General features: G+C 40.4%; 1 protein-coding gene across 1 annotated transcript in view; it reads left to right on the top strand.

Annotated features, from left to right (window-relative positions):
* Positions 1–19,684, top strand: part of IGF2R (insulin like growth factor 2 receptor) — a 63,594-nt gene extending 43,910 nt beyond the window's left edge. The window contains exons 36-48 of the mRNA XM_053460165.1: positions 1,750–1,899; positions 2,448–2,609; positions 3,026–3,227; positions 9,243–9,389; positions 10,326–10,560; positions 11,170–11,306; positions 13,971–14,085; positions 14,507–14,650; positions 15,413–15,603; positions 15,693–15,879; positions 17,035–17,193; positions 17,884–17,953; positions 18,393–19,684. Coding sequence (XP_053316140.1) covers positions 1,750–1,899; positions 2,448–2,609; positions 3,026–3,227; positions 9,243–9,389; positions 10,326–10,560; positions 11,170–11,306; positions 13,971–14,085; positions 14,507–14,650; positions 15,413–15,603; positions 15,693–15,879; positions 17,035–17,193; positions 17,884–17,953; positions 18,393–18,782 — 2,289 coding nt within the window. The 3' untranslated portion in view covers positions 18,783–19,684. The remainder of the gene's footprint in view (positions 1–1,749; positions 1,900–2,447; positions 2,610–3,025; positions 3,228–9,242; positions 9,390–10,325; positions 10,561–11,169; positions 11,307–13,970; positions 14,086–14,506; positions 14,651–15,412; positions 15,604–15,692; positions 15,880–17,034; positions 17,194–17,883; positions 17,954–18,392) is intronic.
* The last annotated feature ends 225 nt before the right edge of the window (positions 19,685–19,909 follow it).

The following is a 19,909-nucleotide window of genomic DNA, read 5'->3' as shown; positions in this document are numbered from 1 at the left end:
ACACTTCACACATACTCAAAAACCCTCCCCCACCCCCTCACCTGAACTGCAGATCTCCCACTCGCAGACTTCTGCAGGGGACCGGCTGTAGCAACTTCTCTGGCCCCGCCCTCAGAGGAGGGAGGGGGGAGATAGAGTTCTGTGAGGACGCTGCAAGCTTCCTGTCCTCCTGCTTCTAACAGAAGAGACGCTGCTCGTGACCGGTAAGCAGCATGGCGCCAGCATTTTTTTGGGGTCTGATTAGAAGACGACCCCGATTATAAGACGAGGGGTATTTTTCAGAGCATTTGCTCTGGAAAAAACCTCGTCTTATAATCGAGCAAATACGGTATAAATGATTTGTAACATATTAACACTCTTGGCCCAAACCCGGAGTGCAACTAACTTTTTAACATTTAACAATAATCCAGGCCATCCGCCCTAAAGCCAGAAGGCATACTGAACCACCAGTTCACCTATTTATATATATATATATATATATATATATATATATATATATATATATATATATATATATATATATATATATATATATATATATATATATATATATATATATATATATATATATATATATGAATCAAGCACTATATGGGTGGGAGGGTTGGTCGCCGGCAAAGAAGTTCCTCCATCTTCTCCTTTGGGGTTGTTTCCCGCTGACGTCAGTGGGAACTCACTACCGACGTCACGGGACCGCCCCCTGATGTCAGGGGCAGTCCTGGCCGCGTCCAGCAAGGGAAGTTCTCAGGTATGGTAATCTGACATGCAGAATCCTTTATACGAGGCATTAACTCTGGTTTAACATAAAAGCACACACCCCCTCCTTTCCCAATTCCTCTCTACCTCCTGAACAGTATATAGCCTTTTAAATTAACTTCCAGTCATGGGTTTCCGTAATGCCAAATTATATCAAAATGTTCTTCATATGCAAGTATCTCTAGTTCTCCCATTTTGTTAGCCAGGCTTCATGCATTAGCTAGTAGATAATTTAGTTTGCCATCAGTTATTTTCTCATGAAAACAATCTGCATCAGGTGCAACCTTATTCTTTATGCTACTACTATCTTTAACCCCACTAACCACCCTTCTATCTACACGAATATCCTCCCCTCTTGGTATAAATGCTGCTAAGAACCCAAAACCCTCCTCCTTAAACCAAGTCTTCAGCCTCCCTGATCTCCCGCTGTCTTTCTGCAGTTGCGCATGGCACAGGTAATATTTCAGAAAATATTACCTCGGAGGTTCTTTTCTTATGCGTGCTACCCAATTCCCTGAACTCACTCTTTAGGACCCTCCATTTCCCACTAACTTTGTCATTGGTGCCAACATGAACGAAGACAGCCAGATCCTCTTCAGCCCGGCCAATAATCTGTCCACACGATCAGCAACATGCCAAACCCGAGCACCTGGAAGACACCAAGCTGTCCGGTTAATGCGATCTAAGAACACTCTAATAATTGTACTCTCCACATTGAAATACGGCTGTATGAGATTTACAGAATATAAATTGCTCTCTTGTCAGTGACATGCTATCAGAAACTCCAAATTGTTATTATTAAATTATAATTTATAATTATGTATTATCTTACCTGTTCCAAATAATTGCAAGTATTAGCAACCATTGCAAAGTCCATACATACGTTTTAGAAATCTGGAATCATTGCCCTGAAGCTAGATTTTTCATTACAGGCTCTTATGTGACTGCGTGAGCACCTGCTAAATATTATGCTTTTTTTTGTTGCCTTCACAGGATGTGGGACATGTATCCAGCCCTCCTCAGTTTAACCCAGCCACTCAGAATGTTCTAATTACTCTTGATAGTCCAACAGCATGTGATATAAACCCACAGATGAACTATTCTTCCATCATCATATTTCATTGTAAAGCAGGGACTGATTTGGTAAGTCCAGAGCGTGGCAAAAAATGTACTTGTGTTTTGCTAGGCCAACTATACTATACTTCTTATAGCTGGGCCTAATAATTATCGCTATTGTTTGATTGCTGTTTAGACTGATGGACTGAAAACAATTTCTGGACTCTTCTGGTGTTTTTTTTCTGCAAGATCCATAGGTTTCTGAACGATGATATGTATTCTAGAGACAAAATTTACCATGGATTATGAAGGCATCCTAGTTGAGTGTTTCCTTTGAAAAGGGACAATGTGGCCCTTTTAATAATGAATTGTTAAATCAAAGGGTGATCTTGAATTACTTTTTGCTCGTTCAAGAGTGCATTTTGCAAGCAAAATGTGCTAGGTGAGTGAGTTTATTCCATCTCACAGTATAGTGAATAAACTCAACTTTTTTTATTATAAAGTACTGTGTAACTAGGTTACATTTACCCAATAAACTTGAAATACTACAGTTTTTCTGGTAGATATATAATATCCTTTTTATAGAAAACTGGTCACAAACTGCTAAAAAAAATTTCACTTTTCTTGTTTTTCAGGGAAAGCCGAAAATTGTGGAAATGGGTGCCTGTAACTTTGTATTTGAGTGGGAAACCCCAGTAGTGTGCCCAGATGAAGTGATTAATTCAGGGTGTACTTTAACAGACGAGCGCCTCAAGTACACGTTTAACTTGACCAGCCTTTCTGGGGTTGATTACAGGGTAAGAAAAGCATTTGTCGTATTCCAGAAATGTTGCTAGTAAGATCATAGATCACTTACCCACCCAAGTACATTCATAAAGGTAATGAATACCAGATGTATAAATTTTACACGGCTGATTTATATTTAGCATATGTATGTGGTCCTTACAAAGGAATACCAATAATCGGCAAAAAAAAAGAAAAATGTGTGTATGTATGCAGGTCCTGTTGCATTAAATAAGAATTTAAGAAAAACAATCTTGGATAGTAATGTCTGGTCCACATCTGTATCTTCATATGCATTTTACTACAGTAAATGGTATCAAAACGTGTTCATAAATGGGGGAAAGACCACATACTGTAAATGAAGAATTGGAAGTATTCGTAGTCATTTGTCCTCCTGCATGTAACACCTTTACCATCCTGGTCTTTGCAGGCTTCTGGTCCCAGCACCTATTACATTGGCATATGCTCAGCAGCACCAAACGTGCCAACTGGTAAATGCAATGGAGCTGTCTGCCTTACATCAGCAAATGAAGTCGTCTCTTTTGGCAGCGTAAAAACCATGAAAATGAACTATCTGCATCAAGAAAAGACTCTAGTACTGCAGTACATTGGGGGAGACCCCTGCCCACCAGGTAAAAATCTTCTCAGATAAAGCTCAGTAATACCAAATTGTCATCAAAATGGTTAGTTTTCCATATATGTTTTAAATCAAGTTAGGATTACAAGAAGTATATTTTTATATTATATTTTAAATACATCTTGATACTTGCTTTTAAACATTACTTGGCAAACATCATAAGATAAGTTTTAAATACCAGAATTGCAGCAACCCCATAGACTTTGGGCTATGGGTTCAAGTAAGCAGGGGATTGGGGATTACTCTAGCCTTGGTGTAGAGTTAATCTAAATTTTATTAAAGACAGGAGGTTAATATTTGCATTACATCTTTACTACAAAACCTCCAGCAGCAAAGAAATGGTTAACAGAAAAAACAACCAACCAATCAGGAACTGAACAGAGTCCATAAGTAACTCCTCAGAACCTCCAACTTCCTCTTCTTTGATGTGCTAAAGAGGTAGCACAAACAGAAACATTAGTCGAACTCGAAACAAACCATGGACCACAGGAACCGAACTTCCGAAAATAATCTGGAAGAACCTCCCAGTGTAATCAAGCTGTGTGTGTGGGGAAAAAAAAACATTGTGAAAGTTAACTGTATACATAAAAGCGTAACCTAAGCACAAAGAATCCATCAGTAGAAACATCCACATATATCATAGAAAATCTCATAGTGAAACATACAGATAATCAAAAAAACAGCGGGCCATAGGGATGGAGAAAACAGGGAAATAATGGCAAGACAGAAGGCTTGATATATTGCCGTTTTAAAGCTACCCCATAAACGCAAAGAAGCATGCGCAGAAGGATGGTAATAAAATGTACGAAAGGTTGATTCCCTGGACCAAATTGCTGCAGAAAAAATATACCATAGAGACCTGCCCAAGTCAAAAGCTGCAATAGCCGCACCCCTTACCGAGTGTGCCCCAAAGGATCCATCCACTTAATCCACCTGGCAACCATAAGAGCTTACAAAGGTTTGAAAGGAGAAACATAAGAAATCAGCAAAGGGCTCAGACAACGACTGCAGATTCGCCGTGGCAGAGAAATATGCAGGAACACACCGCGCCACGCCAGGACGTCCAGGGAAATAGGGATACGACACCGTAGAAGAAAAACAGTTATACGTGAAATCAATACTCTAATGACATTTGGGGAAAGGAAGGAGACCAAACAAAGCAAGAGAGCCAGCTTCGCTGAAAGTTAGCGTAACAACAAGGCATCAGTATCTGGCCACGGTTCTAAAGAACGGAGAGCATCAGAAACCTCCCAAAAAGTTGCATACCTCGAAGAAGGAGGTCTAGAAACCCACACCCCCCCGAGGAGATGACAAACAGTCTGATCTTTCCAGTCACTCATCCCCGCGTCCGGAACATGCGCAGCTGAACCGATATGATTTCCCTAGCGAAAAAAGATGCGCTAAGAAATTCAAAACCATCACCGCTGGTGCCGAAAAGGGATCCACGTGTTGTTCTAAACACCAGCTCCCCTGAAGGTAAGATCTTCTAGTGCCCAAGAGTCCCAGAAACCATCCAGGCTACCAATGGCTGATCGAGGAGCACCAGCGGGTGAGGCTTGCCCTCCGGGTCAGGGAGCAGATCCTGAGACGAAGGGAGCAAAAGCGGGTCGGCACATGACAGTTCCAGTAGCAGAGGAAACCAGGGTTGTGCCTTCCAGAACGGAGTGATCAACAGCAACGTCACCCGCTCACATCTGCTCACCTGGTGTAGAGCCCGGAGGATCATCGAGAATGGGGAAAAGCATACGCCCCTGAGGTTGGCCACACCTGGAGAAACGGGTCCACTGCAAGAGACGGTGGATCCGGTAGCCAACTGAAGAAATCTGGCTTCTGCCAGTTTGTCCGGAATGCGAACAGGTCTAGCCGCAACGGACCCCAAGCTTGATCTAGAGCTCTGAAGACGTGGGGTTGTAAACGCCAATCGCTGGTGTCTCTCAAGTGTCTGGAGAACCAGTCCACCACCAGGTTCTCCTTCCCCGGAATGTACTCCGCTCTGATGGAAAAATTGTTGTCCAGGCAGTATTGATACAGGTCCGCGGTCAGATCTGACAGGAGATTTGATCTCGAGACACCCAGGTGGTTGATGTACAGTGAACAACAAAATGTATTTGATCTTCTGCTGATTTTGTACATTTGCCCACTGACAAAGACATGATCAGTCTATGATTTAAATGGTAGGTTTATTTGAACAGTGAGAGACAGAACACCAACAAAAAAATCCAGAATAACACATTTCAAATAAGTCATAAATTGATTTGCATCCCCTGTCAATCAGCAAGATGTCTGGCTCCCAGGTGTCTTATACAGGTAACGAGCTGGGATTAGGATCACTCTCTTACAGGGAGTGCTCCTCATCTCAGCTTGTTACCTGTAAAAATAAATAAAAAAAAAGACACCTGTCCACATGTCCATAGAAGCAATTAATCAGATTCCAAAATCTCTACCGTGGCCAAGACCAAAGAGCTGTCCAAGGATGTCAGGGACAAAGAAAAAGTGCAATGTGCCACACAGTAAAAATAAATCAAACACCCACAGTGTAAATGCAGCTATTCTAGACACTCCTCTCAGTGTCCAAATACCGTATTGGCTCGGATATAGGCCGCCCCCGTATATAGGCCGCACCCTAAAAGTTTGGTGCTTTTTTAAAGAAAAAGTTTTTTTCTTTAAAAAAACCCCAAAAAACATGCTGCCACTCTGTCCTCTCCCCCCCTGAGATATGCTGCCACTCTGTCCCTCCCCCCAAGATTTGCTGCCACTCTGTCCTCCCCCCCCCTCGATATGCTGCCACTCTGTCCTTCCCCTCGATATGCTGCCACTCTGTCCCCCCCCCCGATTTACCAGAGTAGACTCCCGGGTGTCTTACGGGGCCAGAGGGGGACATCTATGCACATCGTGTATACAACTCCCGGTGCCGGCACTCAGCGGAAGTGCCGGAACCGGAAGTTGTATACGCGTATTGCGTAGATGTCTTCCGCCGGCCCTGCAAGACACCCGGGAGTCTGCCCTGGTAAGTCAGGGGGGTTAAAATGCATCGTGCGGATGTTCACCGGCAACGGTGCATCGCCGCTGCCGGTGAACGTCCGTGCGATGCGCTTAGACAACCTCCCGTGCCGGTACTCCCCCCGTGGAAAGTGCCGGCAGGGGAGGCTATCTGAGCGTATCAGACAGTAGGATACAGGTCTGTATCCTAACCCCGCTGCCTGTCCGGCGCCCGGGACTGCATGTCCCGGGCGTCGGGCGCTAGACCCCGAATATAGGCCGCACCCCCACTTTAAAGACTTAAAGTGGGGGAAAAAAGTGCGGCCTATATTCGGGCCAATACGGTAATACAAATCTCAAGGCAATGGATAGCGCAGGATCATATGTGGGGGGAAAAAATCAAATCATAGTGTAATACATAAATGCATAAAACGAGTGTAAATAATAAGATGCACTCACAAGTGTAGGTGCAATAAAGGCTTCAAACACGGAATAGAGATCATCTAGGTTCATGAGGTATTTCTATATAAAAAGAAGTGTACAAAATAGTGCCTGTTGTTGTGGTAAAGCAATTTACAGTAAATCAGCAAGTTATGCATACCAGCCAAACCAGATCCCTTGCCAATTTGCTCCTGATGACGCTGTAAACGTCTACATCCAGCGAAATGCATAAAGGGGCTTGATTTTCTATTTTAATCCGGTTTGATTCAGAGGAGAACTGTATGAAAGTGTTGTGATCAGATGAGACCAAAATCAAGCTATTTGGCATCAACTCAACTTACTGTGTCTGGAGGAGGAGGGGAGGAATGCTGCCTATGACCCAAAGAACACCATCCTCACCATCAAACATGGAGGTGGAAACATTATGCTTTGGGTGTGTTTTTCTGCTAAGGGGACAGGACAACTTCACTGCATCAAAGTGACAATGGATGGGGCCATGTACCATCAAATCTTGGGTGAGAACCTCCTTCCCTCAGCCAGGGCATTGAAAATGGGTCGTGGATGGGTATTACAGCATGACAATGACCCAAAACACACGGCCAAGGCAACAAAGGAGTGGCTCAAGAAGAAGCACATTAAGGTCCTGGAGTGGCCTAGCCAGTCTCCAGACCTTAATCCCATAGAAAATCTGTGGAGGGAGCTAAAGGTTCGAGTTGACAAGAGAGGATCTGCAAAGAGGAGTGGGACAAAATCCCTCCTGAGATGTGTGCAAACCTGGTGGCCAACTACAAGAAACGTCTGACCTCAGTGATTGCCAGGACAGGTTTTGCCACCAAGTACTAAGTCATGTTTTGCAAAGGGGTCAAATACTTATTTCACTGAGTAAAATGCAGATCAATTTATAACATATTCGAAATGTATTATTCTGGCTTTTTTTTTGTTCTGTCTCTCACAGTTTAAATAAACCTACCATTAAAATTATAGACTGATCATGTCTTTGTCAGTGGACAAATGTACAAAATCATCAGGGAGTCAATTTTTTATTAGTTCCAAGCAATTTATGTGGAAGCCTCGTTTCGTCTCTGTCTTATGCAACCAGGTTATTGTGAGCCCCCCCCCAAATATTTCAGTTTGTTTTGCAATTGAATTGTTCATGTTATAGGTCACATTAAAGATGGAAAAAGTTGTGACATGATTTTTGTCTCATTCTTTAACATCGCAAGAACCTGGTGTTGTTAGGGGTGTGTAGACTTTTTGTATCCACTGTATGGCCGCATTTGCATTACACAGAAGACAGACATTGCGTTGCATCCAGGTAGGGGTCCACCTTGGTGCTTTCAGACATGGCCTTGTCAGCCATGGACAGTATCTGAGTCAAGGGGCCCGCTACAACCAGCATCTTTCCCACTCCTAGTCATAAAAATGACAAACGTGGAGTCTAATTCAGGCATACTTGTCACGGAGCATAGGAAACGGGCACTCTGCACGCAGCTTTTGGCGAGCCTCTTTCTCCAGTGGCAGCAGCAGCCAGAACCGGAGGAGCTCCGCAATATGGGACAGTGGTGTCCATTCGGAGGACCTTGGATGCCTTAAGGTTCGTGGGTAAGAACATAGGGAGACCAGCGGAATCCAGAATTTCCTTCGAAGATGCCTTGGAGGTGGAATGAATGCAATCCACGGCCATCTTGTGGACGTAGGAGGGCTGTGCCACAGGTGACCCCTGTCTTGAGACCTCAGCAGAGCATTCGTCGATCACCTCATATTCCTCCTCAAGATCCTCTGCTTCAACTCTGGACGTTGACTGATGTGAGGGAGGGGGGCCTTGCCCTTAAGCCATGGCTTGGCATCTGTCCACTGACACTTGCGAGGACGGCCGTATCGCTGCGACCCCTCGGAGTCTGATCCCTCCAAACGTGGAGATCCGTTGCTGGGCGGAGATCTTGGGCCAGAGCAGCTGATAGGGACTTGACCAATGCAGACTTCAGCCATGCCTGGAGGGCAGCAGGCATAGGTAACTTGTATCTGCAAAACATGTACAGAGAGAGAAAATTGGTTTCCGATCACAGCGCAAGGGTCACCCGAAGGTGCCAAAGAGGGTCACTCAGACAATGACATAGTCTAGCGTAACGTGTGTAGCACACTAATATCGAGGGTGCTCATCTGGAGGCTAGCAGCAAAGAGGAAGTTGGAGGTTCTGAGGAGTTACTTTTTGTGGACTCTGTTCCTGATTGGTTGGTTGTTTTGTTCTGTTAACCATTCTTTGCTGCTGGAGGTTTTGTAGTAAAGAAGTAATGCAAATATGAAGCCCCCTGTCTTGTATACTATTAAGTGTTCGCTAAAAGTGTCATATATTAGAATCAACCTAGGTTTAATTTGCCATTAACTAACTGTCATGTTACAGTACCAGATCACATTGCGCCTCTTGGTATGATGCAGGCAGTACCAAGCTACACTTAGCTAGGATCAATGTATGGTTTCTCCCTTAAACCTTATAAAACAGACTTCAGGTTCGCTCACAGCTAGATAATGTCAGAGATTATGTATATTGCTTAAGCCTAGCATTATATATGACCTATTTGTGTGATTTCAGTGACTGAAAAAGGTGAGCTGTGTGTCCTTCCATTTAAGTCCAAAGGAAAAACCTATAATACATGCACCAGTGAGGAGCGTGGACGAGCATGGTGTGCAACAACCTCTGAGTATGACAAGGATGGGAAATGGGGCTATTGTGTTAACTGTAAGTGCTATGATCATAATCTTTTAATAGATGATGTGAACCAAATGTGTGATTTTTGCGTTTGATAGAAATTAACAGTTAAATATGAATTTAACTTTGGAGGATTGGTAAAATCCCCATAATATTGGTTTACCATTTGCAGGAGAGTTGGTCAGACACAATTTACGTAGTGTTCTTATTGCCATAGTAACCTAATCATTGACTGCTATGGGATAACACCACGTAACCCCCATTGTGTTATGTAGCGGTGTCAACTTGCTTTACTTTAAGTGGGGAATTCCCGTCAGTACGTCTATTAGACTATGGGTTCCAGCTGTATCTTATCCCAATCTACTAGACAAATATCCTAGTTCCTGATTATACTGCCTTGCCATAAGCAATAGAATGTCTCAATACCAATCACCCAGCCTGACACTCTGCCTAGCGAAAGTCCAGACTTCATTAGCATTGCCGTATAGAATCAGCTCAGTGTGGTGCTCGAGAAGGGAGTCAGCCAAAATAATACATGACCAACATCAATGGCAGCCTCCAGGTCTGCAAATACAGGATATTTATTAATACAAAACAAGATAACACCAGGTTTTTGTCAATGCTAATCTACATTACTGTATGCAGCCTTGGGTTTTATGTTTAAAAAAAATGTTTTAAGAAAAATAAATATATTTCTAGGCACGTCCCCCTAATTAGTTTTAGAGAACTGTTATGTAAGTAGTGTAATTGCACAGTGTCCAGATATTTCTTAAATTTCTTTCAAAAGGGAGTTTATCATTCGTCTTTTCAATATAATATTGCAAATGCTGGAACACAGGCTTAGAGCTAGCACCAGAACGTGCAATTGAGCCAGTATTAAAAACCCACGTTATCACAGTGGAGCACAATTTGTAACTTGTTCGTAGTGTTAACAATTTGTGTTTGACATATATTCATCTTTTTCAGCATCTGAAAGAAGACAATCAACCATCTTGTTTAAATGTGATGAAAGCTCTGGAAACGGGAGCCCTGTACTGTTAAGTGAATCTTTGGGCTGTTCAGCTACCTTTGAATGGAAGACTCAAGTTGTTTGTCTTCCAAGAATGGTAGCATGCAAGTTCACAGATCAGCAAAACACCTATGATCTAAGGATGCTCTCCTCCCTGACAGGTTCCTGGTCATTTGTTCATGAAGGCAGTTTGTAAGTAACTATAGAAACACACATTGGTACTGTAAACAGCCATCATAGTGAAGAGGGACATATGTGATCTGAAGGGCTAAGCCAGTTTTTTTTTGACTGACCAGGGGTAGATCTCTTCATTATGTATATGTGGTTACATAAAAATGTTTGAACTAACTCATTTAATATCTCACTTTTACCTTAACCAAATCTATTTGTCTATTTGTGCTGTTTGCACCAAATTAATGTCTAATTGTGTTTACAGATTACAATAAGGCATGCAAAAAATATACTGATTGGCGGACAAATAGCACAACCTATATGAAGATACCTAAATGCATTATTTCAGTTATAGTAAAACCTTAAAGACTCAAGCACTTACAACCCCATTAGGTTTCCATTTTTATTTATAAGGATTTAATACATTGATACACTGCAGTTAAAAATAGAAAATGTATCAATGACATCATTGTAAATGAAGTTGGAGTGCACGGCTCTTGAATTTTAAAATAACTCTTTAAGTCTTTTATGTTTTTCTTTAAAACAAAAAAAGGTGGCTGGATAGGCAGTGTGAACAGAGTTTTTATATGCAGGCGGTCTGACATGACACGTGTCAATTTTTGTACATAGTTACTACCTGAACCTTTGCCAGCGGGTGAATCACGGTCCCCCTGGTTGCTCTGCAAGTGCCAGTGTGTGCCGAAAAAGCCAACATGGAGATGTTAAGGTCCTGGGACAAGTTCACACACAGACATTCCGTGTAGAAGGTAAATGTAGCCCATGTTCATCTACAGATTTGGATCACACATGTCAGAAAAGCCAATCCAGTGATCCCAATATTCTATAGGGCATGTCTGAACAATGTCTGCTTCACTGAAAGTAAATGCTTCAAACAGCATAGTGGACTTTCTCCTTGGGGTAATCCAGTTTTCACTGTACAGCCTAAATGTGAAGGCTGTATGTCTTTTGGTAATGCACTATTTTCATTACACTGTAGACTTAATGCGTTGTTTGCTTCTATTCTGTCCTGTTTTCTTACTTGGCACTCAAGGGATTTTCCTAGAGCTCTGTTTGCCACAATGTAATTTAAGCAACCGGAAGTTGGAGGGCAGCTGTGCCATGGCAAATGTATTGAAATGCACCAGTTTAGAGGACTGCATTGGGAGGCGGGTCCCGTGGGGGAGCGGGCGGTCTTGCTGGGGCATGCGGGCGGGAGTGGGCGGTCAGGCACTGTACCTGCGGGTCCCGGTAATCCAGCGCAGTCCCGCAAGGCTGCCTTCTCGCTGCTCCATTAGTGTCTCCTATCTAACAAGGAACAAGGCGGAGCCACGTGATGACGTCACTTCCTGTGACTCCGCCTTGTTCCTGGGCGGAGCAAGAGAAGAGACACTGAGGGAACAACTCGAGGACAGCCTTGCGGCACTGCGCGGGAAATCGGGTAAGGAGGCGGGCGTGATTGGCCACAAATGTGGCGGACGGGATTGGCCACAAATGTGGCGGGAGCGGAACACCCACATTGCGGGAGCGGGATTAAAAAAGCAGTCCCGCGCAGGGCTCTACTACAGTTGCCTAGAAACATTGTCATTCCTCCCCTGTGTATAATGTCACAGCAGCCCAACTGCCTACTGGTATACCCACCTACCATTTTATGCTCCTGCATGTGAAACGGAAAAGCTTCAAGGTGAAGACCAGTGAGTGTGATTGAGTGTGGTATTCTGTGTGATAGGTGTGATGAGAGTTATTAGAAAAGCTTAAAGAGGGCAGGATTTAGAGGCCCAGCTGAAATGTTTTCAAAAAGAAAATATAGCAAAATTGTATGTTATTTAAAATACAGTGAACAGCGCCTTTAAAAAGAAATTAAGGCGTTTATTTTAGAATTATTTATTACATTGAATTCTTCATAAAACACTTTAAATTATTAAAAATGATTGTAAATAATCCATTATGTGCATGTATGCATTCAGAATATCCTGAAACCAAATACATCCGAGAGCAAACGCCTGTAGCATATAAACATTGTGTATTAACCCCTTCAATCCCCTATAGACATACCGGGACGTCCAAAAACCGCCTATTAAGAAACCCCTATGTACGTCCAGCCCTTCTTGCAGTGTCAGGGACACATCCCTGCCGCTGCACGGGAGACCAGGCTGTCGTTTGACAGCCTGGACTCCCCACTGACAGCAGAAGCCGGCATTGCCGGCTTTCTGCTGTCCAATCTGCTGTAACAGCTTCCGGCATGAAAGCCGGAGAGCTGTTACATTTCAAACTGCGCGATCGGGCATTCCCTTCCGGGTTGCGTCACTGCTGACGTAACCCGGAAGGTCATCGGAGGACAGGATATCCCCTGCATAGAGATCAGTGTGATCGGTGCAGGGGGATCGCGGGGAGGGGAGTGAGAAACCATGTCTCTCACTCCCCCTCCCGTCCTGAAACAGAAAAGAAGAAAAAAAAAAGTTTATTCATTTAAAAAATAATAGTAAAAAAATCATTAAAATAATAATATAAATATTAATAAAAACATAATGTGAGCTGTGACGTCATTGTGACATCACTGGCATGTTCAGGAGGTCCCTAAGAGGTCCTCTAACCATTTTTGTGTAATAAAAAAATATATATATATATATATATATATATATATATATATATATATATAAAAAATACAAAAAAAAATTAAAATAAAATATATAAAAAAAATATATATATATAAAAAAAGATAATAAAAAAATTATTAAAAAAACTTACTTCCCATTGCCTTAGCATAACATCTAGCCAGTATAACCCTCCTGCCCCCGTTCACAACCCCCAAACCCGTTAAGCCATAGGCATAAAAATATTTATACCTTATAGTATGCTCCCTGGTGCTGGGAAAGTATGGAAAATCTATATAAATTAGGTATTTCTGAAATCAGGACACCTGAATTGATAAATTTGGAGGGGATTTTCCATCACTTTACCTAATTTTGTGAGGATTCAGAGGGAAAATGTTAGAAAAATCATTTTTTTTCTAATTTTCTCTAGTTTTTACTAAATTTCTCATTCTAAATTTTCAGCTAATCATCCAACTATGGTATCAAAAGAAAGCTATATCTCTCCTTGAAAAAACAATATATAGTTTACATGGGTACACTATTCACAGGAAAAGAGAATAATCTCTGAACCGACATAGCGCAAAAATGGCAAAATTGCTCCGGGTTTGGAGGTACCAAAAAAACCCTGGGATTGAAGGGGTTAATTATCCAATCTACTGTATTGCATTGATTACATTTTTGTTAAACTTTTTAGTCTTAAATCATTTAAAGGATAATAGAATCCAGGTTCATGTTTTTACATTTGAGTGTTAGATTTCACTTCATACAGCAGAACATGATGATTCCTCTGCCTTGTAGACTCCTTTTTTAATTTTTCTTTATTTTTTATGGCTCCATAAGGTAACACTGTTTTCGTGAGATATTCAAATGGAGATCAGTGTAAAGGTGGCAAAAATCTTTCTACCACTTTGGAACTAAAATGTTCACATACAGTCGGCATACCAACCCTCCAAAGGTAAGTTTAAAAGTAATGCTTGGTATGTAATTACTGATTGAGGCTTCCAAATATAAGGTCACTCTATGGTCTAACTTCCCCCCATTTTCCACATGGCATCACTTAGAGGTGGAGAGGCCCCTGAGCTCCAGCTCTGAGCCACGTGCAATCTCTGAACTTTGCAGTTGGACACCAGAAATAATTTCTTACATGCATACAGACATTTGCAACAGCCAAACTACTGGAGTGGTGTTGGGTTTTCTGTTACTCTAGTTTTGCCATGCTAAGCCAGGCATCCAGAAATAACATCGCTATTACCTGCGTCGTCTGGGATGTTAGGTTTTCTTTCCCAACTTTTCCAGCCAAAGATCATGTTTGTAAGTGATTTGCATTTGGCTCAGTATTTATTAGATTAATTAATTAAATTTGCCTTGTGTTCTAGATTTGATGAAGACGCTTGTGAGTATCACATTCTGTGGCAAACAAGAGCAGCCTGTGCCATAACCCCAAAGAAAGTGGAGATGGTAAATGGCATAATTCATGTAAAAGATGGAATAAATGTTAACCTTACCAACATTTATTTCAAGTAAGTGAAATCTTGGGTTATTTTTCTAGATTTTAGTTTAATTTTGATTTCTTTTCTATATAATCAAGGTTTGTGTGACACATAAAATGTTTCGACACATTTTAGTACTAAAGGAAAATCCATGAGTATTAGTAAAAAAAAAGAAAAGAAAATACAGCTTCTAGGCAACAGCTGCTGTGTCCATGTTGTAGCTTGTTCAACAGAAACCATTTCCATCAAAATGTTTACATATATTAAAATTATCAATATCCTAATGTCTTCCACTCTTGCTTACATACAGGACTAGTTGTGTTGTTTACATATTATTATTATCTTTTATTTACAAACTGATACATTAGGTACATACAATACAACCAGCCAATATTATATATTATACTTTTCTCCTGCTATTAGGTAGTTTTTGAAACCACTCTTAAGTCACCACAGAAACAAACCCTTTACTGTACAGGCAGATTAAAACAAAGCCAGTCAGTAATCTTTCTGGTGCAACAACTGTGTGGTCATTCGGTTGTCCTTAGGTTATTAGTCATAGTGCAGAAATATTGTAGGGTACCCTCCTCGTAAATAGTAACACTAAAATCCATTTGCTTGAGGCGGATTAAAGTGTCCCAAACCCTAATACTCTCCACAAGCTTAAACGATTGAAGCTGCAATGATTTATTTCCTCAATACTTTTGCAAATAAAACTAGACTCGTTAAATTGTTTTTTTGAGCTTGAAACTTTAATAACAATAGTGAAACTGATTGTGGTGTTTTGTGCAGATCATATAATGCTACAGGCGATGTACTTCGGAATGAAGCTAATGATCAGTATGTGTACGAAATTAAACTTTCTGGGACAGGAAACTCACCTCAACAGACATGCAATGGAGCCAGTGTGTGCCAGATAAAAACCAATGGCAACTTCGCCAGGGCAGTGGGTTCTTCAGAAACGGTAAAATACTACCTTAATGGTGAGTACTTAACCTTGTGAAACAAACCGTGCTTATGGCAGCGCCAAATCTTTCTATTTTATCTGACCTATCTGTGCATTTTATTTCAGATGATGACTTGGATGTTGTATTCACTTCAAAATCAAAGTGCGGTAAAGATAAGTCAAAGAACGCAACCTCCACCATTATCTTCCATTGCAGCTTAATGGTGGGAGAGGGAAATCCAGAATTCTTTCATGAAACAACAGATTGCCAATACATCTTCACCTGGTACACATCGGCAGTCTGTCCTTTGGTGTAAGTGAACATTTAAGAACTTGTACACTATAACGTTTGTGTTGGGAAAGACGCAATAGTACCGTGCCATAATCATTCCAATATAGTTAGATGTACAGAATTAAACCAATGTTCTGTTGCTGCTAAGTTATCTTTGTTTTTTTTGTTGTTTGTTTTTTATCTTTGTTGTTTGTAACTGCTCTGACCCACAATGACATTTTGGTCCTTTAGTGGAGCACAGCAGTCTGGTTGCTCCCCATGTTTATATTTAATACATTTCAGAATTGCATAGGAAGCTCTCAAAAGTAGTATGCCAGACAAGATTATTTTTAAATATTTATTTTAAATATATATATATATATAAAAATATATATATATTTCTCAATTTTAGTTTTTGATTTTAGGCTCCTAGAACTTGGCTTCATAAATGACATTCCGACAACATTTGTACAAACTGCTTTCATTTTGTCTGAATTAAAATATATCATTGAGCCTTATATTTCAAACCTAAAGACAGTTTTACAGATGTAAACACTCCAGCCATCGTATGCACTTTAATGCATGTGATAGCTGACTGGTCCCTTTAAATATTTGTGAAGTCTCTTTTGCAAATGCAATCAGGGATTGGGGGATTCTGCAGAATCACCTTGAATGCATTTGCCCCTTTCCCCACCCTCGGCAGTTTGCCCTGCATGACTCTGCATCTCCTGACACTAGACTAACTTAAAATCAGTCAGTTCCAGTACTGAAGTGTAGTGGTGGAGTGTCGGAGTGGGTCTAATGAGACACACCATTTAAATATGTGGAAAGCGTTCCTATTGATTTCAGTGGTAACTCTTGCCATTGAGTGGCTGCTTCAAGCAGTGTGCAGAGCTTTAGCTTCTATGAAAGGTAGGCAATTTTTCTTTGAGGTTTAATGAATGCACATTAACGTTTTCACAAAGGTACTTTTAATATTTCCTGGGACACTAAATTGCCAGGTTTTTTTTCCTAAAATTAACAATGCTGAATTCTCTACGGGCACAATTAATTACATCCCAGGCTCTCCGGTCTTTTGTTGACCTACAATGAATTGTGTTAATTTTGTTTTAATTTAAAACAACCTTTGCTGTGGGCTGTGTTTTTTTTTATGTATGTCATATACATGATAATTTCCTACTTTTATTTGCATGGCAGACCACAAGGTGTAGACACTGTTAACAGCCCTGAAGACACAGATACAAATTTCCAGGGTCTTTCTGGGAGAAGCCAAGCTGTAGGTGCCATATTGAGTGTACTACTGGTGATCCTTATTGCTTGTTTGGTCGTGTTGCTGCTTCACAAGAAGGAACGAAGGTAAATAGTTAATGCTATAAACATGACATTAATGAAATATGTGAGAAGTAGAAGCAAGTTTCAATGGCATTTCCTCATTTGGTACATATTATTATTAACTACGGACTAAAGTTTTTTAGGACCCCTCTACGTTTTGCTGGATTCTCTCAAGCTGAACAACCATAATAATTGTATTCTCAAACATTGCCTTTTTGATTAAATTCTTTTTTGGAGTTTTATAAGCGTTCTCTGCATAAAACTAGTCCGCATCCTGATCCATTGAGTTCATCTGCATTTGTCTCCACTTATTTATTATCACATAGCACATTGTTCGTTTCCAGTCTATGGTACTAAGATTTTGTTAACCATTCTTCATTTTTGGCAATCCTTTTCCTACGGTTACTCGAGAGCTCTTTGACATGGCCAAGCAGCCTTCTGGGGAACTTCATGTCTTTCCTGCTACCATTAAATTATTCATATGTGCAACATTAGTGCTAGCCCAAACTGCAGATTGTCCTCTCCGTCCGTGGTAGTGGACCTTGTTCCAAAACCCAGTTAAGTGCTAATAACAAGTTCCACTTCTTATGTGGTTTGTTAATATAACTTTTAAGATGGATTAAAAATTGCTAAAATATGGTGTGAGAGCATTTTAACAAATATTAAAATATTAGTGTACAATTTATTTTTGTTGATGTTTATTGTTGTTTGTAGGGACACTATAATGTACAAGATATCCAGCTGCTGCAGGAGAAGTTCAAATGTATCTTACAAATACAGCAAGGTAATGAATGTCACACACCCCTTCACCGATCTTTAGTTCTCTGTATTATTTTTTTTAACATAGGTTATTTAGAAAAAAAATCTGTAGACAAAAAATGACAAAGTGGATCTATCCCTTTCCTGTGCTTTACAGTTTATAGTTCAGTATACTAAATAAACCTATATAGTGGAAAACTATATATATATATATATATATATATATATATATATATATATATTTATATTCTATATATAGTAATGTAAATGTACACAGCCATCTTCCTGTTTACATGATTTATGGAAGCTGGTTGATTAAGGTTATCAAGACATGAGTTTTTTTTAGTATTTCAGGCTTTCATGTTAACATAACCAGCCAGGAGAAAGAAGGATTTATATATTTTACTCATCTAGAAACATCTAGCGCTGAAATTGAACCCCTTTGCCTCCTCTTAATGATGCAGATCAATACAGAAGATGATGCAGATGAAAATGAAACTGATTGGCTCATGGAAGAAGTGTCCTCTAACCACACAAAACCCCATCATGAGAATGGGCACGTCAGATGTACTAAACCTGGAGCCTTTACTTCGCTGCACATTGATGATCTGGACAGTGAAGATGAAGTTTTGACAGTACCAGAAGTCAGAGTTAATTCTACAAGGAGCAAAGAGAAGAATTCTAACAGGCCAAATAACCAGTACCGTTCTGGTAGTGATGAGAACTTGATAGGGGTGTTAAATGGAATGAAAGACAAGAAAGGAAAAACCCGGTCCAGCCAAAGTGTAAAAGGGGATGGCATGAATGTAGCTTCTTTTCATGATGACAGTGATGAGGACCTGCTTAACATCTAGAGACATTGGTTACCTTTCCTTTATTCCTTTGTGCCTAAAAAATAAAAAAAAATGTTTGAATGGACAAAGCTACCGCAACCAAAAATATGTAACTAAACATGAGTTTTCCTGCGGGAGATGGGGTTTGTATTTTATGTGTTTATTTTATTTTGCTTACTTTTGACTTTATTGGAAAGAAAAATATTATTAAAGAAAGGGAAAAGGCCTTCAATTTACCATGATGAATAGTGGCTTAAATTCCCTTGCACAGCTCATTGTTTTTTTTTTCTTAAGATTCTTGAAATGATCAGCTTGAAAGATTTTGGACAATTCAGTAATCTGTGGAGAACCCGATGGCCATATGTTGCTGTATGTTTCTTACCTTATCATGAGAGCTGGCGTCTTCTTGTATCATTGACTGTACCTTCTAATTCTAAAAAACAGAATCAAGTTTTTTGAATTCTTTGCTAGGAGTGACACAACAATCAATTTAACTACTGGGATTTTTCAAATTCCTCTTTATTTATTCACTTGAAGTACACACAACTCAGGTTGGCTGAATAAACAGCAGCAAGTTCTTCCTGCCGGCAGGGTCTTCTTCAAAAATCATATTAATTGTATGGGACTGATCCAAGAATCCAAAGTAAATGCACTCTTCTTGTACAACTGGTACTTGAGCTTGAGTCAGGCCTGTAATTTAAGCTTGCATTGTTTGATAATAATGACCTTTTGTTAGCATTTGAAGCATTACATGAAAAATTAACATTTGCTACGAAAATATGTCTGTGTGTGTATATATGTATACATATATGTATGTATTGTATGTGTATATATAGTCTGGAATCTGCTGCTTTGTGCACAACATCAAACTGTAAAAGAAAGGTATTGAAATGCATATGTATTGGAAAATATGTTTAAAAACTTGAATTGGATTAGCATACACCTTAATGGGACAGTGTTTTTATCCCTGTCAGCTTGTCTGGAAGTTTGGCTATATTTTAGCTGACAAACCAGTGAAAGCTGTATTATCCTCCTATATGTTTAAATACAATATTTACATTAGCCTTAATTTGCACACATGGAGGACCTTTGTTAGGCAGTCAGCAGGGGGGCAAGATGCAGTGGACTTGATACATTTTCCCTTGCCA

This window comes from Spea bombifrons, chromosome 3, assembly GCF_027358695.1.
Source record: "Spea bombifrons isolate aSpeBom1 chromosome 3, aSpeBom1.2.pri, whole genome shotgun sequence".
Lineage (NCBI taxonomy): Eukaryota > Metazoa > Chordata > Amphibia > Anura > Pelobatidae > Spea > Spea bombifrons.
Note: the sequence above shows the minus strand (reverse complement) of the source record. Positions and strands in the feature narration are given on the sequence as shown.